The sequence below is a fragment of the Podarcis liolepis genome, assembly GCF_965112155.1.
Source record: "Podarcis liolepis genome assembly, chromosome: 6".
Lineage (NCBI taxonomy): Eukaryota > Metazoa > Chordata > Lepidosauria > Squamata > Lacertidae > Podarcis > Podarcis liolepis.
In genome coordinates this window covers 47,517,497-47,540,605 of record NC_139559.1, presented here as the reverse complement: position 1 = coordinate 47,540,605, position 23,109 = coordinate 47,517,497, and the positions used below count along the sequence as shown (strand labels likewise).

The 23,109-nt window shown below is 45.0% G+C and overlaps 3 protein-coding genes and 1 long non-coding RNA gene across 16 annotated transcripts in view; 2 read left to right on the top strand and 2 right to left on the bottom strand.

Moving 5' to 3' along the window:
• MICAL1 (microtubule associated monooxygenase, calponin and LIM domain containing 1) overlaps positions 1–1,616 on the top strand; it is a 42,950-nt gene extending 41,334 nt beyond the window's left edge. For all 4 annotated transcript variants that reach the window (XM_083510843.1, XM_083510842.1, XM_083510841.1 and 1 more), the window contains one exon: positions 191–1,616. In XM_083510843.1, the coding sequence (XP_083366969.1) occupies positions 191–354 (164 nt within the window). In that variant the 3' untranslated portion in view covers positions 355–1,616. The remainder of the gene's footprint in view (positions 1–190) is intronic.
• The window catches only part of LOC310709587, a 479,424-nt gene that overhangs the window by 269,977 nt on the left and 186,338 nt on the right, over positions 1–23,109 (top strand). The window lies entirely within an intron of this gene.
• SMPD2 (sphingomyelin phosphodiesterase 2) lies at positions 2,768–15,526 on the bottom strand. 5 transcript variants are annotated; one of them, XM_083510846.1, is made up of 11 exons: positions 15,309–15,526; positions 11,885–12,107; positions 10,679–10,775; positions 10,350–10,426; positions 9,332–9,425; positions 9,115–9,204; positions 7,005–7,087; positions 6,557–6,689; positions 5,834–5,938; positions 3,928–4,084; positions 2,768–3,580 (listed from the first exon to the last, which is right to left on the bottom strand). In XM_083510846.1, the coding sequence occupies exons 2-11, from the start codon at positions 11,932–11,934 to the stop codon at positions 3,237–3,239; spliced, it is 1,230 nt and encodes a 409-aa protein (XP_083366972.1). In that variant the 5' UTR covers positions 11,935–12,107; positions 15,309–15,526; the 3' UTR covers positions 2,768–3,236. The 5 variants fall into 5 exon arrangements, with proteins under 5 accessions (XP_083366972.1, XP_083366971.1, XP_083366973.1 ...); XM_083510845.1 differs by having other exon boundaries at positions 11,885–12,048; positions 15,309–15,463; XM_083510847.1 differs by lacking the exon at positions 15,309–15,526 and adding an exon at positions 15,037–15,118.
• Positions 18,207–23,109, bottom strand: part of TEAD3 (TEA domain transcription factor 3) — an 89,838-nt gene continuing 84,935 nt past the window's right edge. For all 6 annotated transcript variants that reach the window (XM_083509408.1, XM_083509409.1, XM_083509410.1 and 3 more), the window contains one exon: positions 18,207–22,778. In XM_083509408.1, the coding sequence (XP_083365534.1) occupies positions 22,665–22,778 (114 nt within the window). In that variant the 3' untranslated portion in view covers positions 18,207–22,664. The remainder of the gene's footprint in view (positions 22,779–23,109) is intronic.

Below are 23,109 nucleotides of genomic sequence, written 5' to 3'. Positions count from 1 at the left end.
TCATTCACAGCAGGGGTGGGGAGCCTGTGACTCTCCAGATTGTTGGGACTACAATTCCTGGCCAATGGGCAGAGATAATTTGAGATGCAGTCATGTAATATCTGGATGACCGCAGGCTCCCTGCTTTCTATGCCATAATAGTGACTGACTTTGAGCCACATTTTTTTGTGTGTGTGTGTGTTTTTTACAGAGACTTCAAAAACCCTAGAGGACCAGCTGAAAGAGAAGGAGATCCTGTCCCAGCTGCTGGAGGTTGTGAACCAGCGCAGTGCCCTAATTGAGATGCAGGAGAAGAAGCGTCTCAGTGAGCTTTACGAGCACGCGCCAGCATTTGGGGACCTTGGGAAGATTTGAGAGTTGGCTATATTGAAGCTTTTGTCTTCGTGCAAAAGCTACATTTTAACACAAGTTCCGTTTTAACACGTATCTGCAGAGGACTGGTTGATCTTCAGCAAAGATCTGTCTGAGGCACCCCAGCAATAATGAAGGCCAAGGTGCTGGCTGCAGCTCTGTGCTGTAAGCATCAGGCACTTCAGTGAGTTCGTTCATTAGCAGCCTAGGTCAGCTGCCTGGGATTGAGTCCCTTGCCCCCCCCCCCCCCGCCCTGCAGATTAGTGTTTGGTAGCTGCTATTAGGTGTAAGGAGAACAAGCCTGACCTTGATGCGAGTGTTTTTAAGTAGTAAGACTGGAAATACGGCCCTTTTTTATTTTATTCTTTTTGCCAATAAGTGATTTCATTATAGTGTGTCTTAAGATTGTCCTCCAAATTCTTCTTTACACTGGCTACAGGGAGACAATATTGCACATGTACTATCTATAGCTGCCTGCATTCTCCCCTATGAAAAAGGCCTCGCTTACCAGGACAGCTCCTCTTTCATGCCACTTCAGGCAGCTGCAGTGTTTGCCACTTGGGCTGCTGCTGTGCAAGTGAGCATTCCTGCCTTCACCCAAGCTCCAGCAGGGCAATATTACTTGCACCTCGCACCTCCCACTCCCAAACTAGCATGAGATATTTGGAGGGGCATAAATGCTAAATAATTTAATATATAAACCAGGTGTAGGGAACCTGTGCCCCCCACCCAGTGTTGTTGGGACTACAACTCCTATAATCCCTGATCATTGGCTGGATCTGAAGGGAGTTGGGAATCCCAACAACACTAGCAAGGCCTTTCTAATATAAACAGTTTACAGGGTATTACTCAGTTGAATGAGCAAGGCTGCATGCAGCCTGCCAGGAATTATAATAAAAAACAGCACGGCCACTGGAGAAGTGTGATCCTGTCACACAGTATCTGGATAGGCATCTTTGCCACTCACACGCTACTTACATGTGTAATGGATTGCCAGCTATAAAACCACACAGGTGTGGTCTGAATATAGTATCCCAAAGCAATAAAAGAACAGCCACTAGAGAAGAATTAGGAGCGCTGTTTCATCACCATAAACTGCTCCTGCAGCAAGCCCCTTTACAGAACAAGGGTCAGACCTCTTCGGCTGAGGAGATGGCTACCTGTTAGAACCAGGTGGTTGCCATGCCTGAACTGCTGTTAAGCCACAGCTCTTTTTACGGGCTGTGTGCTCCTCTTTCAATAAAGATGCATGGAGTGAGCTGGAAGTGTTGTCCTGCCTTTTCTCACCCAAGCTAATTTAACACAAGAAAAGAAGATATCCCCCAGGTATCTTCTGAAGCTTTTTGGGCTCTACTAAACTTTTTGAGAAGACAATTGTGATGCCTGCCTTTCTCTCACTAAATAAGAATGGCAAGGAAGGACACATAATGAAAGATACGCAGGTAATGTGCCCAGATGGGAGAAACCTCGATGAATGCTGCTCTAAATCCTTTGAGGAAGAGCAGGTTACCGGTTAAGCTTATAAACAAACACATGCATCAAAAAGATGCTGTTCTAGGCTGGACATGATTACCTCCATGCTTTCACAGACCTGTCTGCTATCTGGGCTATTTGCATGCAGCCTCTCGCAATGTTCTCAATGTAACCGTGGTTGACAACTACGTCTTCAGTAACACACCAAACACATTTTCTGCCTGCTAGATGAGAAGCACTTTTTGCCAGCTTGGCACAATGAAGAGGGGCATGGGGTGGTAGGATGGGGGTCATCCATGGTAAGAAAAATATATCTACATACCAAAGGTAGGATTCCTGGTCTCAATTGCATATAGGTCTCCATCTCTCCCAAGATGTTTTAAGCCGCTAAAAGGGTGAAATTCAGCCTGAAGACTGCTAATCCCAGCTCTACAGGTTGCCGCTGGTGTCAAAGGAGGGCTTTTCCAACAGAAGAAGAGTATTTAAGAGATTTTTTAAAAGACTCAACAATTACATAATAGGCTACTAAGAACTGTGCTGAAGGCTAGCTCCTTAGCTGAGAGCCAAAAATGCTCAGTGGCTTAACATGTCTTTTGCATGCAGGTCGCAGGGTGAGACTGGCATCTGCAGATTCCCAGGATCTTAGGCAAGACAGCTGGGAAAATGCCCCCTGCCTGAGACCCTGGAGGCCTGCATGGTTCAATGGTTTGACTTGTTAGGAAGCAGCTACACCAGCCTTAAGCTTGCTGGCTGGACTGCAGCAAGCCCTTTAGCATCACTCCCCCCCCCCCAAGAAATGCAAACAACAGTGATCTACTTCACAAGAGCTGCAGGAAGTATGATGTCAGTGAAAGGATTTTGGTACATTCAAGTGCTAAGCAAGCAATTAAAAAAAGGGTTTCAAGAAAAAGAATTTCACCAGTAAATGCTACTTTCTGCTCTGTTGTATTTGAAGAATGATTTATTCTGTTTTCAATTCAAAAAGGAACTTTGTATAAACTAGAAACGCTATACACATTTTAACTCGTCTGCTGAACACCAGGCTTTTACAGTACTAATTCAGCCACCCGACTCGGTCGGAACAGCATGGTTTGGTTTGATAAATGCTGGTTTCTAAACAGCCACAGCTGAACCGCATGCACTTGAACTGCTTTCGTTTCAAAATTCGCTTCTGCACAAATCGTACTTGTGCTAGAATCCCTTCAGCAGAAGGTCAGAACTATTCGTAGAAAGTTTTATTGCCCTAGGACTAAGCTAAAAATAATAATAAAAAACTTCTACGGCAATTGCTGCCACGTGCTTAAAAAACGGCTAACCCTTAGAACCTGGCGGCACAGAGGAACTTACGGCTCCCGGAAAAGCTTTCAGCATAGTCTCTTGGTCCCTGTTGGAGTTCCAGCAAGCGACAGGCCTCACCGAGAGCTCAGCTTGTCCTGGAGTGTCTGCAGCCCCACCCGCATCTGCTCCTCTGTCCCCTGGAGCACCTTGACCTCGATGGTGTGGAAGAGGTAGAGCACAGCCGAGATGAGCAACACCAGCACCCCCAGCAGGCTGAGCAGCGAGAAGGAGAACTTGGGGAAGGGCTGCAGGAGGGCTTCGCCAAACATGGAGCTCACGCCCATGGTCGCCTGCATGAGCAGCAGCAGCATGGCCAGGACGGCCATACGGCCGCAGGAGTACTGCTGCCGCTCGGCCGCGTGCAGCCCTACCCGCACCTCCATACGGGCTTCGTTCAAGACGTCCACCAGCACCGGTTCTAGGAAGACAGACGGCAACAGGACTCAACCACCATGCACGTTGAGGCAGTAAAAGTCCTAAGACATTTGTGTCCAAGCCCACTCGGTGGTCTGGAGAGACAGGCCAAGACTTCTACTTTATGCAGAGATACTGGCTTCTTGACTATGGTAGTGCATGCCTGCAGAGAAGCCAGGGCGCTAGCACAACGGCCACACTCTTCTCTCCAGGGAGGTTAATGGGCGAGAACAGGCCTTGAAGGAGCACCACTGGGGATGGACCAGGCAGGCTTTGCCATCCCTCCCCACTTCCCAAAGGCATGCGTACTTGCTCCCTCCTGTGCCAAAGCAATGAAACTGGGGTACTCACCAACTCTAGGATGGTTTAGGCATTTGCCTAACGCTCTCTTGTTCACAGAGAGTGTGGCTATGACAGCTTCATGGTCGGAATAAGGTATGTCCTTGTTGGGAGCTGTTCCAGTAGTTGTCTCATGGCGGTTGCATTTTACTTCATAGTGAGACAAACCCTACAAGAAGGGAAGTGAAGCAGGAGAGCAAGGTGCTTATTATGCACATGTGTTTTAAATAAGTAAGGCTCCCAGAAATTCAAGGCTGTGGGCTACAGGTGAAGAGGGTGGGGAACGATCTTATTAGAGTCCTCTTTGAATGACAGAAGTAGAATCATAGAATCATAGAGTTGGAAGAGACCACAAGGGCCATCGAGTCCAACCCCCTGCCAAGCAGGAAACACCATCAGAGCACTCCTGACATATGGTTGTCAAGCCTCTGCTTAAAGACCTCCAAAGCAGGAGACTCCACCACACTCCTTGGCAGCAAATTCCACTGTCGAACAGCTCTTACTGTCAGGAAGTTCTTCCTAATGTTTAGGTGGAATCTTCTTTCTTGTAGTTTGGATCCATTGCTCCGTGTCCGCTTCTCTGGAGCAGCAGAAAACAACCTTTCTCCCTCCTCTATATGACATACTTTTATATATTTGAACATGGCTATCGTATCACCCCTTAACCTCCTCTTCTCCAGGCTAAACATGCCCAGCTCACTTAGCCGTTCCTCATAAGGCATCGTTTCCAGGCCTTTGACCATTTTGGTTGCCCTCCTCTGGACACGTTCCAGTTTGTCAGTGTCCTTCTTGAACTGTGGTGCCCAGAACTGGACACAGTACTCCAGGTGAGGTCTGACCAGAGCAGAATACAGTGGCACTATTACTTCCCTTAATCTAGATGCTATACTCCTACTGATGCAGCCCAGAATTGCATTGGCTTTTTTAGCTGCCGCATCACACTGTTGGCTCATGTCAAGTAATTTGGAAGTGTCCTCAAGGATCAGCTAAAGAATTCCTATGTCTGTTCTATCATGTGCTTATTTGACCATGCAACTCCAAGGAAAACTATTCAGCAATGTCTTCGGGCAACTTGCTCCCGTGGCTTGTTCTTTCAGCAAATTCATCTTAAATCTAAGCTTTTGCCATTTAAAATCCATTGCCCGACATCTACAGTGTTTGGCAACAGGCGCATTCTTGCCATCAGCTTTGGGGTAAGATTTTGATACAGACTGAAGATTATTTTCAGGCTCAACGTCAATCTGATTTTCTCATGGGTAATAGATGTGCTCAGTTCTTTTCACCTTTTCTCAATGATGTGACCTTTAACCATATTTGCTACCCTCTTCTGAATTCTCCCCAAAATCAACATAGGGCCATGGTTCTCACAAACGTCCACCTCAAACCGAGGAATTAGTTACAACTGTAGTTCCCCTCTTACAGGAAAGGCTGGATATCTCGGGCAACTTTCCACACCCCTGTGTAGGAAGTAGCAACAGCTGTGGTCTAAGTAGTGCCCACATGTTTAGAGTTCAGGAAGTGATCAAGCAGTGCAAGCTAATCTAACTCCCCAAATGCAGCAAGTTCTTGCAGAAGTGTGCTTAGTGCTTTGCTCATTTTGGCTCTAAAGCTTTAAGTGTTATCCTCATATCTTGAAAAGCCAGTCCCAGCTGTTACACAGAACATGCCCAAAGACAACAACAGCAGGAAATCAAGCAAGTGAGTTCAGCCCGGTGCCAAGAGGTTGCCTGAGGCCATACCAGTCTGTGAGCACATAGTTTTGGAGACTATTGGACAAAGAAGACATTCCAGACTGAAGATACTGTCAGGAGACAGACCTGTCATGGGGCTAGTGCCAAACCATATTTGACAGCCTTTATTGCTTAACTGCTTTCTGAACTCTGTACTGCCGCTTTCTATGTGTTGAACTTGCACATACCTTATACAGAATGTAGTCAATACGAATCCCCTGGGGATAGCACCGCAGTTCTTTCTTGCTTGTGAAGCAGTTGGTGGGCAAGAGTGTAGAGCCATCCTCACCACCCTAGGAGCAAGACCAAAGTCTGAATTCTCAGTTCTAAAAAAAACCAGAGGTGGGGGAACTTTCTCAGCCTGAGGGCTGCAATCCCTCCTGGGCAACGTTTCAAGGGCCATATGCCAGTAGTGGGTGGGGCCAGGGACAAAAGCAGATGGAATACCTAATGCACATTTGCGTACCGTAGGCTTATTTCTACACACACTCTCACATAATCTCTATCAAGACAAGCAATGTGCATTATCAGAGTTGAAGGACACATTCCAGTGTGGCCTGGAGCCAGATAGGGAGGCCTGGAGGGTCACTTTTGATCACTGGGCCTGAAGTTTCCCACCCTTCTAATAAAAGATACTAGAGCATCTGCAGCAAGCTGTGTTGTGGAAGAAGCTGCCAACTGAGTCTGGCTGACAGTGCAGCCTGCAGAGCCCGGAGCTTTCAGGAAGGCAAAAGAGAGAGAGAGCCGGGTGGATGGAAGAGGCACCTTTAATCTGGTTGGTGTAACCTATCTCTTGACATTCTTACCCCAATAAAGATAAGGTTATAGTTTCCAGGCCCCAAGGGCAACTTTCTTTTCCTTTTACTGAGTGACCAAAGGACCATTTCATAGGGTGGTACCTGGAGACTCACCTCAACCTTCTCTGCAGCAATGAAGGAGTCCCGAAGCCCTGCCCAACCTCGCAACAGCCTGATGCCCACGTCTTCTGGGTGCATGTTCAGATCCCCACCAAGCAGCACCACATCAGCTCCTTTTGAAGTATGTCTGGGAAGATGAGAAGATGCCACAGACTGAGAGGAAACAAGCAGCCCTCAATGATACAAGGATGTTTTTTGTCATGAGAGATCTAAGCCACGTTAGACTTGAATTCTACCACACACCCAAAACCATGGCTGCATCCTCTCCCCCTATCCACCCATTCATTCTGTCGCTGGAGCGATAGCATTAGATGGACTGAGTATGTTCCAAGCCAGAGCTCTGAACTACTGCCAAGGAGGGAAACCAGCTAACAGAGAGAGGGACAAAGTGTGCGCACACAAACCTCATTATAAAGATTTCTGGAGTCTCCCCATGACTTACTGTATAAACTGGGCAAGTTCCCAGGCTTGAACTACTCGGTGTGGCAGGTAAGCATCCTTCTCCCGGCAGTACTCCGCATGGAGCTTGGGAGGAAGAAAACAAGACACACATGAAATTCACACTTGTATAGTAATATATGTGAAATCGCAAAGCAACAGCCTATGTACTCGCCTTGCTGCCCCACTTTAAACTGATTGGGGAGCCTGTGGCAGAGATCAAAAGCAACAAGGTAAGAATTCTATAACAGACAGTGGGTTTTCAGTTTCAGAGAGACACAAGGACCTACGGATGATCCAAGACTGTCAGCAAAGAGTACCATCTGGTACAGATACAACGCTAAACTACTGTTTTGCATTACTGGTCTAAATCTTGGGCTTGTGTGCGCATTCTTCTGCTGCTCCAGCAAGATCACAAGCTCTTGCTTCCACTTTCAACTAACCATGCATTATTGTTAAGCCCAAGCGTTGGAACTGTGGTTTATCTTAACAATGATTTAGAGAAACTAGATTACAGATTGAAGTTGACTTGAGTCCTTGGACCAGGGATGGGGAGCCTGTGACCCCCACCAAATGCTGGTGGGCTATAGCTCTCACCGCCCCTGACTATTGTCTAATCAAGCTAGGGCTGGTGGAATTTACCAGCATTGGGAGGGATACAGGTTCTCCAGCGCTGCTACATTTCAGACTTACCAGTATTTGACCAAGTAACTGAATAACAAGGAGCCACAGTTAGCTGAAAATAGAAGCGAAAGCTTCCATCTCCTCTTTGCGACTATGCCAGAGACGATGACGGGAGCTTGCGATTCCAAAGCTTATTTGCATTAATACCAACCACAGTTGCGTCCGAAATGCTGGTTGTGTGAATGGATGAACTAGTCCCTTGTTTCTGCAGGCAGGGTTTGTTATCTCCCAAAAGGTGCCTCAGAATAATATCCTCCGATCATGTAACCCAGGCTTCACCAAAAGAATGATCTCAAGATGTCGTTACACTACAACTCCCAGCATGGCCAAGTGTAAGTAGACCTCAAAAATATTTCCACATGTAGCTTTCAGGCTTCAGCAGACTAGGCAACACTGACGCTCCTGTGTTAGTACCAAGCTTGTAAAATCATACTGCTCATTAAGGCTGCCTCCTGTGGGAGTTTTTCTCACCCATTTCATTGTGCCGGCTTTCTATTCCTCCTCAACGCTAAGATAATTTAGAGACAGTCCCAGAAGCAGAAGTTAGTTTATTGATCTTTGGGACTGCACTCACTGCTTGCCTGGCATTACACAGAAATTTTATTTGCATTACCTACTAGCCATAGCAATAAAATAAAATACAATATGCTGAGGATAAAGCTAAATGCTTAGCTATACAAAATACGTTCTAGAGGTTTACATCAATACAAATGACAGAATTGATACATAATCCTTTAACCACTTAATCCTTTAACAGGCAGCTTCTATTCATCTATGCAATGTGGCTTGCATTTATTGTACCTTGGGATAAGAATGAACAGCAGCTTTCTAATGATGCATACATTTGAGAGAACACACAAAAAATCCTTCTTTAAAAGGTTGTGTGTCTTGTTCATTTTTAAGAAAGTGCCACCCAAGAAAATAAAAAGCCTTGGCTGTTCATGGACACCCCCTGCTGGCAAATAGGATGTAAAAAACAAGTATCACTTGTGAAGTCCAAGCCAGTACAGTCCCAAATTGGAAGTCGAATGGAATCCATTCTGGAAGTCCATTTGACTTCCAAAACATTCGACAACGAAAGCGCGCCTTCTGATTGGCTGCAGGAAGCTCCTGCAGCCAATCGGAAGTCCCGTCAGATGTTCAGCTTCCAAAAATAGTTCACAAACCGGAACAGTCACTTCCAGTTTTGCAGTGTTCGGGAGCCAAAACTTTCGAGAACTAAGCTGTTCGAAAACCAAGGTATGACTGTAATCACAGGATTCATTCAGCAATCTAAGCAAATCTGAAGTGCTATCCTGTGTTCCTCATGTAAATCCTACTCTTATCTAGACATGCACACACACACAGATGATCTCTGTAATCTTGTTCCAGGAGTTGAATAAGTTTGTAACAAATTAAAAAAATACAACAAAATAAATAAAACTGCTCACATGAGTCACATAGATGTTGAAAACAATCTCCTGTATCTTCAGGACCACAAGCCCCACCGATTTGCCACCAAACCAGTCTCCATGCTGGAACTGTAGAGAGAAGAATGTGGAAGACAGTAGAAGAAACGTAGGCAATGCGGTCACCATGAAAAGAGCCTTAGAAGAAAGGTGCTCTTTGGCATGTTCCCCACCCCCAAGCAAGGCATCGCCCACTCACCATGTAGGGGTAGCCATTTACAGAGTATTGGTACAGGAAGGTGTCCAGGATTTGGTATCTGGAGAAGATGCAGAGCCCACTGCCAATCACTCCACTGTGAAAGACACAGGCACCACAGGCGTCAGCTGGGGGGGGCATTGCCAATCCTCACTGTTCCCATCCTCCATTTGAAATCAATAACTAGAGTTTATAGAAAAGGGCTGGCATTTGAGACTCCTTGGAATTATTCCTGGTTCTAGGGACGAAGCGAAGTCTTCTGACACCGTGATAGAGTCAAGACTGAAAAGGGATGCTGCCTCACCATTATTAGCTTCTGTAACAGCACGCAAGGTCAAGTCACAGGTGCCCACCAAAATGTACATTTAAGAAGAGTTTAATGCCGTGTCTGCCAAAGAAGTGAACCATAAGGTTTGGTAACCATCAAGTGGCCTGTACAAGGTGAGTCTGTAAAACTCAGATTAACTAATGTCACAAAATTTTATTGAGATTCCCTGTGTTCCAAGCTGTGTCCCCTACAGATGAAGGTTGGTTTCACAGGTTGGTCTGCAGGTTGGTTTCACACCAGGTATATGCCAACATGCATCCAACCCATGGGTCCTGCACCAGGCTGCCCATGTAGTGATCCAGTGCGCAACCATGGGCTCTGTTTCACAAACACAGCCTTAAAAATAGACCTGTGGGCTATTCAGTCAGCATGCCACATCTGGAAGGCAAGGATTGCTAAGGGAACAAGGGCAATTAAAGAACAATTATCTGTCACAAGGGGTGAGGCTTCTGCACAAGCAACAAGGAACCTGTTTCCAAGAAAATATTATTCTGATCAGCTAAAGACCCAACTTATTCCAAGGCCTTTTATGCTAACCTCTCTGAGCCCTCAAGGAACTAAAGAGTGGGAATGATTTCTTACCAGTGTCTGAGAGGGTCCTCTCTAAAAACCATATAAATTCCACATCTGTGAAGTCAAGCCTATAATAAATGAGCTCAGCCATTGGCATGGACTATTCAAGCTCCTTTTTACCTTTTAAAATAGTGGGAAGAAGGGTAGCGGGCACACAGCTTCTTTTTCAGCTCCCAATAATCTCTCTCGCTCCACACCTGGAAAAGCAGAGAGGTTGTAGTCACAGTGACTGCAAACCAAAGAACAGAAGTGGGAATTGAATCAGTGGGCTAAGTTGAAGCTAGGTGTGTGGGGGGGGAGCTAACCCCTCCCTTCCCCTAGCATCCCTCCTCCCCAATTAATCATGTTTATATAACACTACAACAATGTATAGTGCTTCAAGATCTTGCCATGCTCTGCCCACAACCTATGCCAATACTAGATGCACTATAACAGATGTAAGTACTCACCTCCTGCAAGAGCGCCAAGTCATATCCCTCCTGGTTGAGGACATTGCCAATCAATTCAATGCGCTGCTGCCGTACTTTGCTCAGGTAGCGAATGGCCCTGGAAGGGAGAGAAAGGGAAGGAAACTGAGTGAAACATCAGGTTCCAACTAGGCTCATTGCTCATTTCAATCTTAGCCCTTCATTACTTACACCTGGTAAAGAAGGCAGTATCCTACTGAGAGCCAAAGGAAGCACTCCTCCCAATGCAAAAAGCACACCTGGAGGAGCAGTTTTAATCAGGACTACAGTAGGGAAGGAAATGGTTAAATCCCCTCTCATCACTGAGGCAAGCAGCCCTCTCACAGCAGCTGTTGTTGCTGCTGCACATTAAGGAAAAGATATGCACATTAAATGCCAAGAAACATTGAATGCATTTATGTACAAGCAGCACTATAAGAAAAACTGGTCAGACACAGACAGAGTCAGGCCTGGCTGTTGCATGCCCCCAAATGGGGTGGAAGATTCCTGGGGTAATACAAGGGACTATACATTCGTCACTGCAAAAAGGAATTAGCTGAAATGAGTTTTTCTCCATGACTTGCTAGCAACTGCTTTGTTTGTTTTACTTGTTTTACATGGGAGAGAAACAAAACAGATGGCCTCCCTCCCCCATTCTGAAACATGGCACGATAGACTCCATCACCTGATGATTCTACCATCTCATTATATTGTATACATGAGCCTGTGTTGGAATTGGAAGGACATAATGGAATTGGAAGGCTATAATGTAGGACACTGTACAAAAGTAAGGGTCTCATGCATTGTTCCATCTGTTTTTTCTCTGGCCTGCCCACTTGAGTCTCTGCCCCACCCCCAAAGTTTGTCCTCAGCATGAAAAAGATTCCCCCCTCTCTCCATTTAAGCATAGATGCATGTTCAGCCAAATCACTTAATCATTGGGTTGTAAAAGGGCAGGAATACACAGAGAGATTTACCAATACCCTGTTTTATTTACATAAAAACAGCCCCAGCCACGGGAGCTTCATTATTTCCTCTCTGCAAACAGGGAAACAAACAGGTGAAGAATGTGTTTGCCGTAACCCAGAAGACTCAGCAACTTCTTGATCAGAAAACATGACTGAACCTTTGCCAGCAGTCATGCAGATCAGAGCCAACCCTCACCTGCCTTAAACACACACAAAAAAATAAAGCAATGGAAAAACTCACCAGCAATTGAGGTCAAAGACACGCAACTGCAATTGAGGGTCCTTATCCATCACAGTGGGGACAAGACAATGCAGAGGTGGGTTCAGATGGTTGCACTCGCAATGCTGACAGGTTCTGCCTCCAGCTCTCCGGCAATCAAGGTGTCAGACTTTGGCTTTGCTTCTCTGCCAGAAGAACAGGAAGTGTGACTGTAATATTGCAGCTAACAGGTATGCACTGGCAGCTGGAAAACAAGGAAGGATGAAGCCTTGGTGGCACTGATTCAACAAGCAGCACATGCTCTTGTGGACAAGGCCTAGAATGCCTCTCTCTGCTAAAGTCCTCTGGGCAACAGCATCTGAAAGTCCTTGATAGGAGGGAGAGGTGCAAAGATAAGATAAGACCTGAAGATTAGCAGAGTTACAAAGCATTAAAGGGACACTCTCAGGTCAAGCAAGGCCCATATTTTGCCTGTTTCAATCCTGATAGCAGGAGTCTTTTGCTTCAGTGCTGTCGCTGCCGCAGTCCCTTGTCAGTGAGTGATAAGCGTAAAAAAATGCACACTTTTCCAGGCAATAAACCCTCATGGTAAAGACAATACTCTTGTAATCATTTAGGGCCCATCAAGCTTTAAAGGTCCACGGGCACACGTAGATCTTTGAGGGTGCTGGAACCCCATTATTCCCTCTCTGGGCACTTCTCTCTCATCCCAACCTCACCCCAGCCAGAGAGAGAAAGCACACACATACAAACTTAGCTTTTCCAAGGAATCTGGGTGAAAGCTGGAACCAGCAGAATGAGTCTGAATCTTGAAAAGCACATAGAACTGAAAGAAGTGGGTAAGAGTGGCACTCTTCCAACTTCCTCCTTTAGCTCTGTGTACTTCTCGAGGGAGAAAAAGGTAACCACCCTCACCAAGGGAGGTGTGTGTGTGTGACTTCAGAAGCTATGCAGGTACCACTGCATGCCACACTGATGACCAACACATCACAGGGCTAGTCCTTAAAAAACCATAATCAAGCATTATGAGTGATCCCACTTTTTAAAAATATCATGTGTTTACTTGGTAGATTCTAAAGCTCTCTCCTACTGGCAATCTCTCTGTGCAAAGTTCCAAGGACAAGAAGCTGTGTGCTCACAAGTCAATGACACCCAATCCAAGTCTCAGTTCTTGAATTTCCTTCAAGGATCTGTTTTCAACCATGCTGGAGTGTTGGGACACCCATGACCAAACCTACAGTATTTACTTATATCTCTCAATATCACAATTCCTCACAATCATTTATGGTTTTTACCAGTGCTTTCCCCCCTAGAAAAATAGTTGCCAGTACTCACTGTGAAGTTCTTACAGTAAGTGCCACACTTTTTAACCCAGAGGGAGAGAAAGAGAGGTGCTGGTATTGTGTACCCTGGAGTATCCCCTGAAAATAAGCACTGGTTTTTACTGCCCTTGAGGCTAGGGATTTGTGTCTTACTGGATTGAATCAGACTCTCAGTATGGCTTGCCCAAGAACCCAGGAGAGTGCGCATGGCAAAGCAGCGGGGGGTCTGCTCTTCAAACTGCTGCTTCCACCCTGCCCTCAAACCATTCCCTCCCATCTTCTTTGAATGCATTTTCTTACACTTGTTCACCTGGTGGAATTAGCAAGAAAGGGAAAGTAGCTTCCCTTGTGTTCACTGCCAAGATGAAATAAAATGGCTGTGGTAAATATTTTGACTCAAATATTTTCAACAATATACAGACAGCAAGAAATGACAACCACATGTTGAAGACATGGACATCCTCATTTTTGCATGGTTTTGCCACAAAATCGGTGGCGAGTTAGTGACGCAGACCGGTCCTGGCTTCTGGCCAGTAGCTTTGATCTGCGCTCTGTTTCCTGGTTTCTTCAAGGGAAAAAACAGTACTGTACTTTGTCTTAGGATGCTTCTCACTGTGTCTATTTCCCAGCATTTGGATAAAGGTGTTTCCATTGCCTCTCACTGCTCAATAGTGAGTCAGGCAGCCTAACCCAGTTTTCTCAGAAAGTACATGTATATTATAAATACACCAATTCAAACAAAAAAACCTGGAACAAACAGAGGGGGAATGAAGGAGCGCTGAAATGTCCACACTAGCACAGACTAGTATCAATATCTACAGGCCCATAAATTAATTGCTAATAAGCTTTTTCTGATTCAAAATAATAAATGATCTGGCATCCATTCAGCAGTTTTTTACATTCTTGGAATTTAGGGAGCAGAGTTTTCATTTACTTAGTCTATACATTCAAGTTGTGGTTGCTTCATCTTAAAAATACTGCAGAGCTGGCAAGGGTTCAGAAAATGACAAGGGGGTGGAGCAACTTCCATATGAAGGAAGGTTATAACATTTAGAGCTTTTGAGTAGAAGAGGAGGGACACAGCAAAATTATAACATTACTCAAGAGTCTGGAGAAATAATATTTTATTCCTCTTTTAATAGTAGTATAACACAGGCACATCCAATGGGGCTGAATAGTGAAATAAAATGAAGAACTACACACAGTCCATAGTTAAACTAGAGAATGCAGTATCAGCCACTAACTTGAACGGCTTCCAAAAGGTGCCTAGGAAAATTAATGAACCAGGCCACTGACGACTACTAGGCACGATGGCCCTGTACTAACAAGGTGTAGTTATGACTAACTTTAGAAGAATCGGAGACAATATGAGAGACTAGAGTGTATGCACATATCTGTAAAGGCAGGCAAAATCCAGAGATGGTCAATGCATGCTGTTGGATACAGCATAATCAGAGATTATGGGAGCTGTCGTGCAATGGCACCGGGAAGGCCACAGGTTCCCAACCTCTGTTCAGATTGCAGCTAATGCAAATGAATAAAGTCGCATTAGCTGTCAAAGCATCCCAGGCCAAGAGAAGATTGCCTTAAAATCATATATTTACTAGTATGCGTTTCTTTTGGGAGGGGGGCGGAGGAAGGAAGAACGCAAGGCGGCTGCAAAATAGTAAGAGATTAAAAGGGGGTGGGGGAGAGAGAACAGGCCAAGCAAAACAAATCCCTAAATCACACTAACACAATGTGGCAGCTTGAGATCAATTCCCCGGGTTGCGCTCCCTTCTCTTGGCCGCATTTCCCCAAAGGGAAGGCGACTTTGCGCTTTAGGATCTTTTCCCTTAAGCCCTATATAACCTGAAATGTCCCACGGGAAGGAGCCATAATTAAGCGTGCCTTCCGGGCTTCGATCCCAAGTCGATTTCCGAGCGCAGCGCTTGGCGCTCGCGGGAGTCTTCCAGCAGCGCACTTTATCGATCCACTATGTTAAATCATCGATCGCTCCGAGGCGAGAGTTGCCGGCTCAGGCAGAGTTTCGGTTATGGCAGAGCAAGACCAGGCGCGGCTGGAAAGAAGAAAAAGGGGCGCGCAGCGGGGGTTTGGGGGAGTCTTCGAGAGCCACTACGCACCTGGCGGGAGACGCTGTCTAGGCCACTTCTTGCTTCCCTTCACTTCATTCTTGGCGCGGAGACCTTGCCTAGCCGGCAACAGCAGCGGCAGCAGCAGCAGGATTCCCGCAGTTGAAGAGGGCCAGCCTCGCCTCTAGCCGTAAGGCGCGCAGTGCATCCCGGGGGTTGTAGGCCTCCTTCCGCGCAGCAGCCTCATCTTCAAGGCGCGCCTCCTGCCCTGAAGAACTACAAGTTCCAGGAGGTGGCGCTGTCGGCTCGGAAAGGAGAAGTGCTCGCTAAGTGGAGGCTTAAAAAAAGAAGGGAGGACTGCAAGTACCGAAATGCTTTGGGGCGGCCGGTGCCCGCAACCTCTTCTGTCGGCAACTGTTGTGCTTTTGAAGAACTTGCAGAAAAGTATGAAAAACTGCGCTGCCTCCGCGAAGAGCGGTTGCAATAGAAAGAAATATGAGAAAGCACGGCAGAAAATGGCTGTGCTTGCGAGAGTGAGTGAGCGCGGGCGCATCTTCACTTGTCAATCACTAGAAGCCTGCTTTTGGAAATTACACAAAAAAATAACACAGCATTCCTTAGTTGGTGGGTTGTTGTAGTGTTGGGGTTTTTTTAAGCCCATTAGCTTTTCAGGCATTTATTGTTAAGTACCCCAAACCGTGCTTCAATAGAAGTTTACATAATTTTGTGACTCGAAAGGGTTGAAAATCAGGCTCACAAGTGGGCCCTGAGGGTAGGAAGTTCAAGAGCCCCTGTGCTAGAGCATAACAACTACAAACAGAGTTTGTCACCCTGGTTAGAATAAAGAAATTCTGAGCATAGTCAGTTTCACATTTGAAACTTACTTATAGTGCCATAGTGATTACAGGAGTAAATGGAGTTTGCTTCTGTTGCCTTGAAGTTAAATGCATTTGCGTGGGAACTAGCACCATTTTGTTGTAGAAACATCGGAGTATATACTTGAAGTAAAAATAGTAAAAGAAGCACTTGTAATGTCTAGCTGCCAAGTTGTTTCTAGCTGCAATTCAAAGTGCTGGTTTGGAGCTTCAAAGCCTTTACATGGCTCAAAGCACTCTATCTAGAGCATCACCTTTCCACATATGAACCTGCCCAGGGAAGTGCCTGCTGTTGAGCTCCAGATATGCCCACCTCCCATCATCCACCTTGACTTGGACCCTCAAACCCAGCCCTAATGGCACCACTGGAAGTACAGAATACACAGCTGGCAGGAACCCTCCTTGAAGAGGTATTTCTCTTCTTGCTCTCACAAGAGAGGAGGCCCTTTCGAAACAATGTCTACTGAAAAAGGATGCTGCTTTTGACACAAACTATTTCTTTATTCCTGTGCCCATTTATGCAAAGACATACCAGTGGTTGGGTTGCTTGAAACCTAAGAATCCATATTCTTAATCTCTCTCTTTGCTGGCACCTGTTTGTCACTCCCCCATACCAAGACCACAAGTACTGTTTGATCTGTTGACTGAGAGTTGATTCAAAGCAGCAGAGTTCATACTTTAGCTAGTCAGAGTGGCTGTTTTATTGTTCAAGGTGAACATAAACACTTGAATAAACCCTCACACCACCAAGGAACCAAACAGTAAAATTCAGATATTCCAACAGTGAAATTCCATGACACTGTCTGCATTCAAACCATGGTTTGGAGGATTAGGAACAAACCATATGCTTGAGGGCTCTCTTCTTCCCCACTTTCTTTTTCCCCTTTTGAGAACAGCTTCTGCATTACTCCCTGTTCTAATCAAACCATGGATTGCTATTACATCCAGCCTAAAATCTATGGTTTCAGCAAGCCTTAATAAACCAGGATCAAACTAGTTTACAATTCTAATTTGGATGGCTCACTCAAACTCTATAGTTGCATGTAAGTGGCAAAATATGGCTTGATTAAACTAATGTACATCTGTGAGGGGAGGAAAGTAGTCAAGCCCACAAAGGATCATCTCAATGCAACCAGTCACACTGTAACTGCATACAGTACTTTGAAGCTAGTATGTATTATTATCATCCAAACACATTTCTATTTATTTCACACACCCACACAAACATACGTTTTGCAAAATATACATGGCTTCCATTTTGAGAAGGGGTAAATGAAGAACATATGAATAACAGCTGTGAGCCTATCCCTCACACCTTTGCAATCTGTCAAAACTCCAGCTCAGCTGTGAGCATTGCGATTTCCCTTTGGGCAGCTGGCAGTTTTTAAATGTGTTTTAATGTGTTTTAAACAGAACACATTCACAAAACAGTGCAAATTGCTTTGGGGATTGGGAAAGCTTCTTGATGACTTCACGGAGTGCCAGTTCTGTAAGCTTCGGAAAAGAAAAGTACGTTTGGACTGAACACAGTAGTATTGCTTCCAAACTGGGTTCAGCAAATTAACTCCCAAGTATGAAAGCCAGACTTGAAATCCTACCAGTCATAACTTCACAGTCACAAAGCAGATGTTAAACACGATTATTATTTTTTAAAACAGCTATTTACACAAATGAAGGCTGAATGCAATACAAAATCCCCCACTCACCCAGTGAGATTGTAGACATATATAAATACACAGACCAGTGTAGATTATGACCTGGTAAAACATTATGGACAAGTGGTGGAATTAAAAGCTGCACTCTTCTCATCGTTCAATCTGTGCAAGCATCCAGCTTGTCAGGTGGAATGATACGCCATACCGTCTCCCCATGTGGAATTTTTCCTGACACTCCTCCCCCAATTTTAGAGGACGTGGGGGGAGCACATGGTGAGGAGAGTGCCCAGTTGCACAAGTCCCTGTGGAGGACCTCTGCTGATAGGGGCTGATGAGGTGGATCCAATTGCAGCTTCTTATTGCTGGTGCAATGCTCATGAACATACAAGAGAAAATAAAGGGAAGAATGCGAACAGGTGTTTGAGCCAACCCATGAACAAATAAGTTTAATAGTTTTCAGCAGACCATAGCTTTCTAGAAGCTCCACTGTCTCATCTACTTGAAGATGGACATACAGTAAACACAACAATATATGATACAACCCATCACAGCTGGATTAAAAAAAAATACACAAAATATAATACATAAAAATGGTTTTACAATGTGGACTGACAGAGCTCTAAAAAAGGTGACCATAACCCTGGTAAGCTTTACAAAGTCTTTAAAAAAATAAAACAGTACTTCATGTGAAATTCATAAATACATGGGATGTGGGGTGACATGAGACTTGGTGACTTGAGTTTTTGGGTACCAGTATTATGTCCAACTAAGAGATTTGTGAAGCTGGCGTTTCTTTAGCCTTGCTGCCATTCTCTGAGGGACACCCAGGTGGGCAGTGGTTTGTAGGTCTATTTGTGCTCACAGACTTGTGGCCTGCGCAGGGGATTCTACAAGCAGGAAGGCTGGGGAATGGATCTAACTAAATGTTGCACTGAAATCAAGAATGGTATGGCATGGAAGGACTGAAAGGGGGAAAGACGAGAAACGTAACATAGGCCAGTTTTGGAGGAGGTTTATTCCAAAGGCTCCAGCTGGGTTAAAGATTGTGGATAAAATACAAGAAACAGTTTTTATATAAGAAAGTTGGGGTTTAGGCAAGACTAAGGCTCTGCTCCACTTTCCCCATGTTGTACACTGAAGTCTCTGCCCCAGGGGTTTATATATGCCCTCCCTTAAAAAAGTATGTTTAGCAGAAAAGGGAATTCTATTATACATAGGTTAAGGAGAACAGGGAAGGTTTTAACCTTAATTCCCAGAGTTTTTTGATCTAGGAATGAAAATAAACATGCTACATATAAACTAGCCAGCTCTCCTCTCCTTACAGCTGCAGAGGCTCTGGCTGTAATCATAAGCAATTCAACATCCTGTCTCTTTTAACTCTACCTCCTCCCACTAGAATAGCAATAACTGTTATTCAGTTCCAAGGACGCTGTACCTCTCCCCCCGCCCAATGCACAGGGGTCTCAGAAACGTACCTGAACTTCAAGCTGGCTTTTACAAAGTAGCCAGTTCTTCCTAAGAGTAATAATACACTGGAGAAAGAGTTGTGGCACTAGAGAGACCAGTTTGCCCAAAACATCACACACAGGAGATGCATGAGACCATCAGCTTTGCCAGAGGCAACGCAGTAGGATTATCACATTGGAGGCAGGGGGTAGAGGATGTGCTCACCTGAATTTAGACTACAACTGATTTTTAGAACTTTCTGCACCTGTTGCTCATCCCCCAAGAGTGCAACATGTGTTGCAAAATAAGGCACTGTTCCTGAGCAATTTGTGACTTGCTGCTCTACCAAACCAGTCCCCACGTACCATTCCCCTTAGAGCTACCACCTCGGGGTCCCACATAACACGCAGAGGAGTGTTCATTTCAACATTCTAGTGGAGTTTTCCAGAAGTTCTTGGGTGGCATCAATTAAAAACACTTCACAGGAAAAAAATTATTACATTAATTATAAATGTCCTTCAAAAAGCTGGGAAACCATTCTGTCAGTTGTTCTCATGGTGTCACCTCTCAGCTGCATGTTGTACTCAAACAGCAGTCCGAAGGATCCTGGGAACATTCTTAGTCTGCGTTAGCCAGACTTAAGTTTGAGTTAGCCAATGCCTTTGTACCTAGTCCTTCATCCACAGTCGAAACATGGGTGCTAAATCAACAATGCAGTGGTGATACAGGCCAGGCCTGAAGGAGAGGCCCAAGTCAGTTATGAAAAGCCAGACATCAAGACTTTATGAGGCATCTCCATTACATTATCTCCTACCTTCTAAGGCAGACAACGGAGAAGGGAGGAGCTCTAAATTTTAACCTGACCCTTATGTTCCAATGAAAGGCACCCAGTACTTCAGCGTCACCACAATCTGATTTTAACAGACATTTTTGCCTGCAGCCAACACACTCTGAATTCCTAGCTCCCTTCCACTCTCTCTTTGGGAATCTCTTTGCACAAATCTTGATACCACTATGAAAATGATCCTGGTGGTGAAATCTCTTCTTACAAATTGGATCTGGTCCTAGCATTAGGTAGAGTGAAATGGTCTCCTCAGGCAGGTGTGTTGAGGTGTCATGAAAATGGCAGAAACATGTGAAGTTACTATAGTATTTATTGCCAGGGGTGGGAAGATGCACCTGTGGGATTTTCTGCCCCAGGTGCCAAAATAACTCAACCAGCCTTGAGAACTATGCACTGGGGGCCAACCTCCATTTAAAGCTATAGTCAAATACCCCAAGCATAAAAAAATGTAATTGCAAACTCAAGTCTGTGCATTCCAATTTCCTCGTAGAAGTGGAAACCTCAAATTCTCTCCTTGCTTGCAAATGGCTTTTCTTTTTCTTTTGCACTGTATTGCACCTTTTCCAATGTTTTGAGGCTTCTCCATAGTAATCTCACCAGGTCCATGGCAGCATAGGGTGGAGATTAGTCTGAGTGGGTTGAGTAAGAGTATACCGGACTAAAGAAAGGATGGAGCAGCAAGGAGAATTCTCTTAAAAAATGAAAATCAACCAACTTAAAAGCAAACAAATCACCATGTGGCCAGGGGAAAGCTGAAGGACAAAACAGAAAAAAGTTCAATGGTAAAAAAGAAAGGTAGGAAGGCACAAATATTACATTCTGTTAGTTCCTCTATTATTTAAAACTACAAACTAGCATTTAGACAAAGTATAGCTGAAACCTATGGGCCTGAGCCCTGGAGGTGCCACGTACAGTGAGGTTACTGATATCTTGGCACTGTTCATGTAACAGGATTCCTATAAGCACCAATTTAAATCACAAGCCCACTGTCTTAGTCTCCAAGCTTAAGGTCTAGGGGCTCATGTTTATACTTAAACCCTACACAGAAACTTTCTTCAGCATTTCCAACAGCAAACAGTACAGCTTTCAAATGAAGAGGGATTCTGTATGACATATTGTACTTAGTTTCATCTTTCAGCACCTCCTTGGGTTTAGGCTGCCAGAATACGCAATTTTCGCTTTGGTTTTTTGTTTCGTTTAGCAGCCTCCACAAAGATATCCTAGGTGGGAAGTACATAATCCAGAGGAAAGACTTGCATCGTGATATTTAGATCATGCCCTTTCCTAGATGACTACCACAGATGAACAGAGAAGCAGAAGGGAAATTAATACCTTACCAGAACAATGCCCAGGCAGCAAGAACTTTGGTCTAAGCTTATCCCATGCTGTTTTTGACATGGCAGATGTAATAATAATGCTCCATTGAGAGCTGGTTAAAAATCCCATACAAATTCAGATCCCCCCCTCAAAGTTACTCAACCTTAGCCAGCCCTAATATTTTCCCAGTCATCTCATTGCTCACCTAGAGTCAGCCTGCTTATCTGCAACCCTATGATTGCAAATCTATGCAAATCTCCAAATCTATGATTTCCTGAATTGCTCTCCTCCAGCTGAGCACCCCTCCTTCCTCTTAATACATACTCTAACCTTTTAACATCCCACAGACAGATATCTTTAAGTCTCTCCATTTCTTGTTGGCGCACGCACGCACGCATGCGCGCGCGCACACACACACACACACACGATCCTGCAACCCTACTCCCGTCTATTATCCAAACATCTGGGACATGGATGTAAAAGCGCCACATTCCTGCCATAATCAACTCCTGGCGCCCTCCCACCACCACTGTATCCTGCAATAGAAAATGCCCAGGAAAATGTTGGAACCAAATCGTTTTCTTGCAATTAACCCATGGGTGGCATGTGTGCCACATGACGCAAGCCGCCAATTCCCTGTGCTGGCTCTGCACGCAGCCTGCGTCAAGAGATGGAAGAAAACTCTTCCTCTTCTTTGTCGGTGTCTCGAACAGAGTGGGATCGGTCACATAAACAAGGCAGCCTCTGATTCCCCATCCCTTCCCAGAACAGACAGCCTTAGCAGCCCTCTCAGAACGCTTTTCTCTAAATGAAACCACCCAGGTTTTGAGGACAAATTGGCACGGGATATATAGGCACATCCAGGTATTAAGAAGTAGTTGGCAGTCTCGTTTCACTAGATGCTGTTCTAGTGTTGTGTGACGGGAGAGATATCCAGAGGTACCAGGCCTTGGCGCCAATGTCTCCTGAAATACTGATGACCGAGCCCCCAGGAACAGTCCTCCTTCTTGTTGCCTCCAGATACAGCTCTCCTTCCGTTATATGCTTTCCTGTCATGCTCTTCTTTTCTGCTTGTTTTTTTCTTTTAAAAAAAATTGTTCCTAAGTAGAAAACATCTGTGATTGTGATACAGTCTTTTTGGCATTGCTTTTTGTGTGTGTTGTGTGTTCATTTTTCAAAAGACTTGCGTCAAGGCATCCTATTCGGGTGGCTTCTCTGACAAGACTTCTTCTCTTCTTCCTCAAATTGCCCGGTCACCCCAAGGGGGCCTCTAGTCTTTGACCAACTTGTACACATGATGCTGGGCTCCGTGCTCGCTGGTGGAGACCTCAAAAACAAAGGCTATGCAGAGCAAGGTTTCCTGGGTATCTCTGTTCGTAACAACCTGAGGGAAGAAGGACACACACATACCGTGAGATACAGGAAGATGGACTGGGCAAGTCAGACATTGAGACCAGAGAAATGGCATAGTTTTTTGAGCTATGTTCCTATAGTACGAGCTCTCATACTGTATTTTGTACAGAAGCTGAGTACTTTATTTCTTTAGAAAATTAATGTCTCCCACTCTTCAGCAGAAAAGGGAGTCCCAGAGTGGCTTGCACATCACTATCTAAAGAGTCAAGACACAAAATGAAAATGAGATTTGAGAGGAAGGTGGAGATTGCAACAGCTGCAAAGAACACACTTATTTCAATAGCCACCATCTCTTTTAAAAT

Excerpts from the sequence above, each read along its gene's own strand:
- SMPD2 (XM_083510846.1), bottom strand. The coding sequence starts at position 11,934 with ATGGATAAGGACCCTCAATTGCAGTTGCGTGTCTTTGACCTCAATTGC. Across the intron at positions 10,427-10,678 it reads ACTTGGCGCTCTTGCAGGAG|GTGTGGAGCGAGAGAGATTA; the intron begins GTGAGTACTTAC and ends CTGCTTTTCCAG. Across the intron at positions 4,085-5,833 it reads TTGACTACATTCTGTATAAG|GGTTTGTCTCACTATGAAGT; the intron begins GTATGTGCAAGT and ends CCCTTCTTGTAG.